Below are 535 nucleotides of genomic sequence, written 5' to 3' on the forward strand. Positions count from 1 at the left end.
GCAGCAGTGCAGCTGAGGCTCCATAAAGCAGCAGCTGCAGCCTGAGTGTCCCCACAACACCTCTGACCTCCAACCTTCTGTCTCCATCAACACCCCTTAACTCCTTCAGACCTGAGTCTGAATTGCTTACCTTGGGGTTCTCATTGGGGTCCATATGTTTTCCTAGAGAAAAAGGAACACAGAGTTCTGAAGTCAAGGTGTGTGACAGGAAGGGAGACAGATGGCTGGGAGTTCCAAGCCTGAGGTGAGGACCTTGGTTCCTTGGGAGGGACAGGGTGAGGGAGGAACAGAGTGAGGGAGGGAGAGGGTGAGGGAGGGACGAGGTGAGGGAGAGACAGGCGAAAACACGAGGAATTGCTTGTGTAAGTGCGGGGTCTTGGGAGAAGAAGGCAGAGCCAAGTGTGGAGGAAGAAGCTGGCAGAATTTACCTTTGGGCTCAACTTGCTCACATTTCTCTGTGTTTTCAATGAGTTCCCTGCATGAGAACAAGATGGGCAACAGATTAGAGGCTGGGCAAGAAAGAATTAAGACATTA

General features: G+C 51.6%; 1 protein-coding gene across 1 annotated transcript in view; it reads right to left on the reverse strand.

The window, feature by feature from the left end:
* LOC101992287 (paired immunoglobulin-like type 2 receptor beta-2) overlaps positions 1-535 on the reverse strand; it is a 17,414-nt gene that overhangs the window by 4,749 nt on the left and 12,130 nt on the right. Inside the window, exons 5-6 of the mRNA XM_005371471.2 lie at positions 429-475; positions 131-162 (exon numbers count right to left, since the gene is read on the reverse strand). Of these exons, the coding sequence (XP_005371528.2) occupies positions 131-162; positions 429-475 (79 nt within the window). The remainder of the gene's footprint in view (positions 1-130; positions 163-428; positions 476-535) is intronic.

Source organism: Microtus ochrogaster, unplaced genomic scaffold (assembly GCF_000317375.1).
Source record: "Microtus ochrogaster isolate Prairie Vole_2 unplaced genomic scaffold, MicOch1.0 UNK109, whole genome shotgun sequence".
Classification (NCBI taxonomy): domain Eukaryota; kingdom Metazoa; phylum Chordata; class Mammalia; order Rodentia; family Cricetidae; genus Microtus; species Microtus ochrogaster.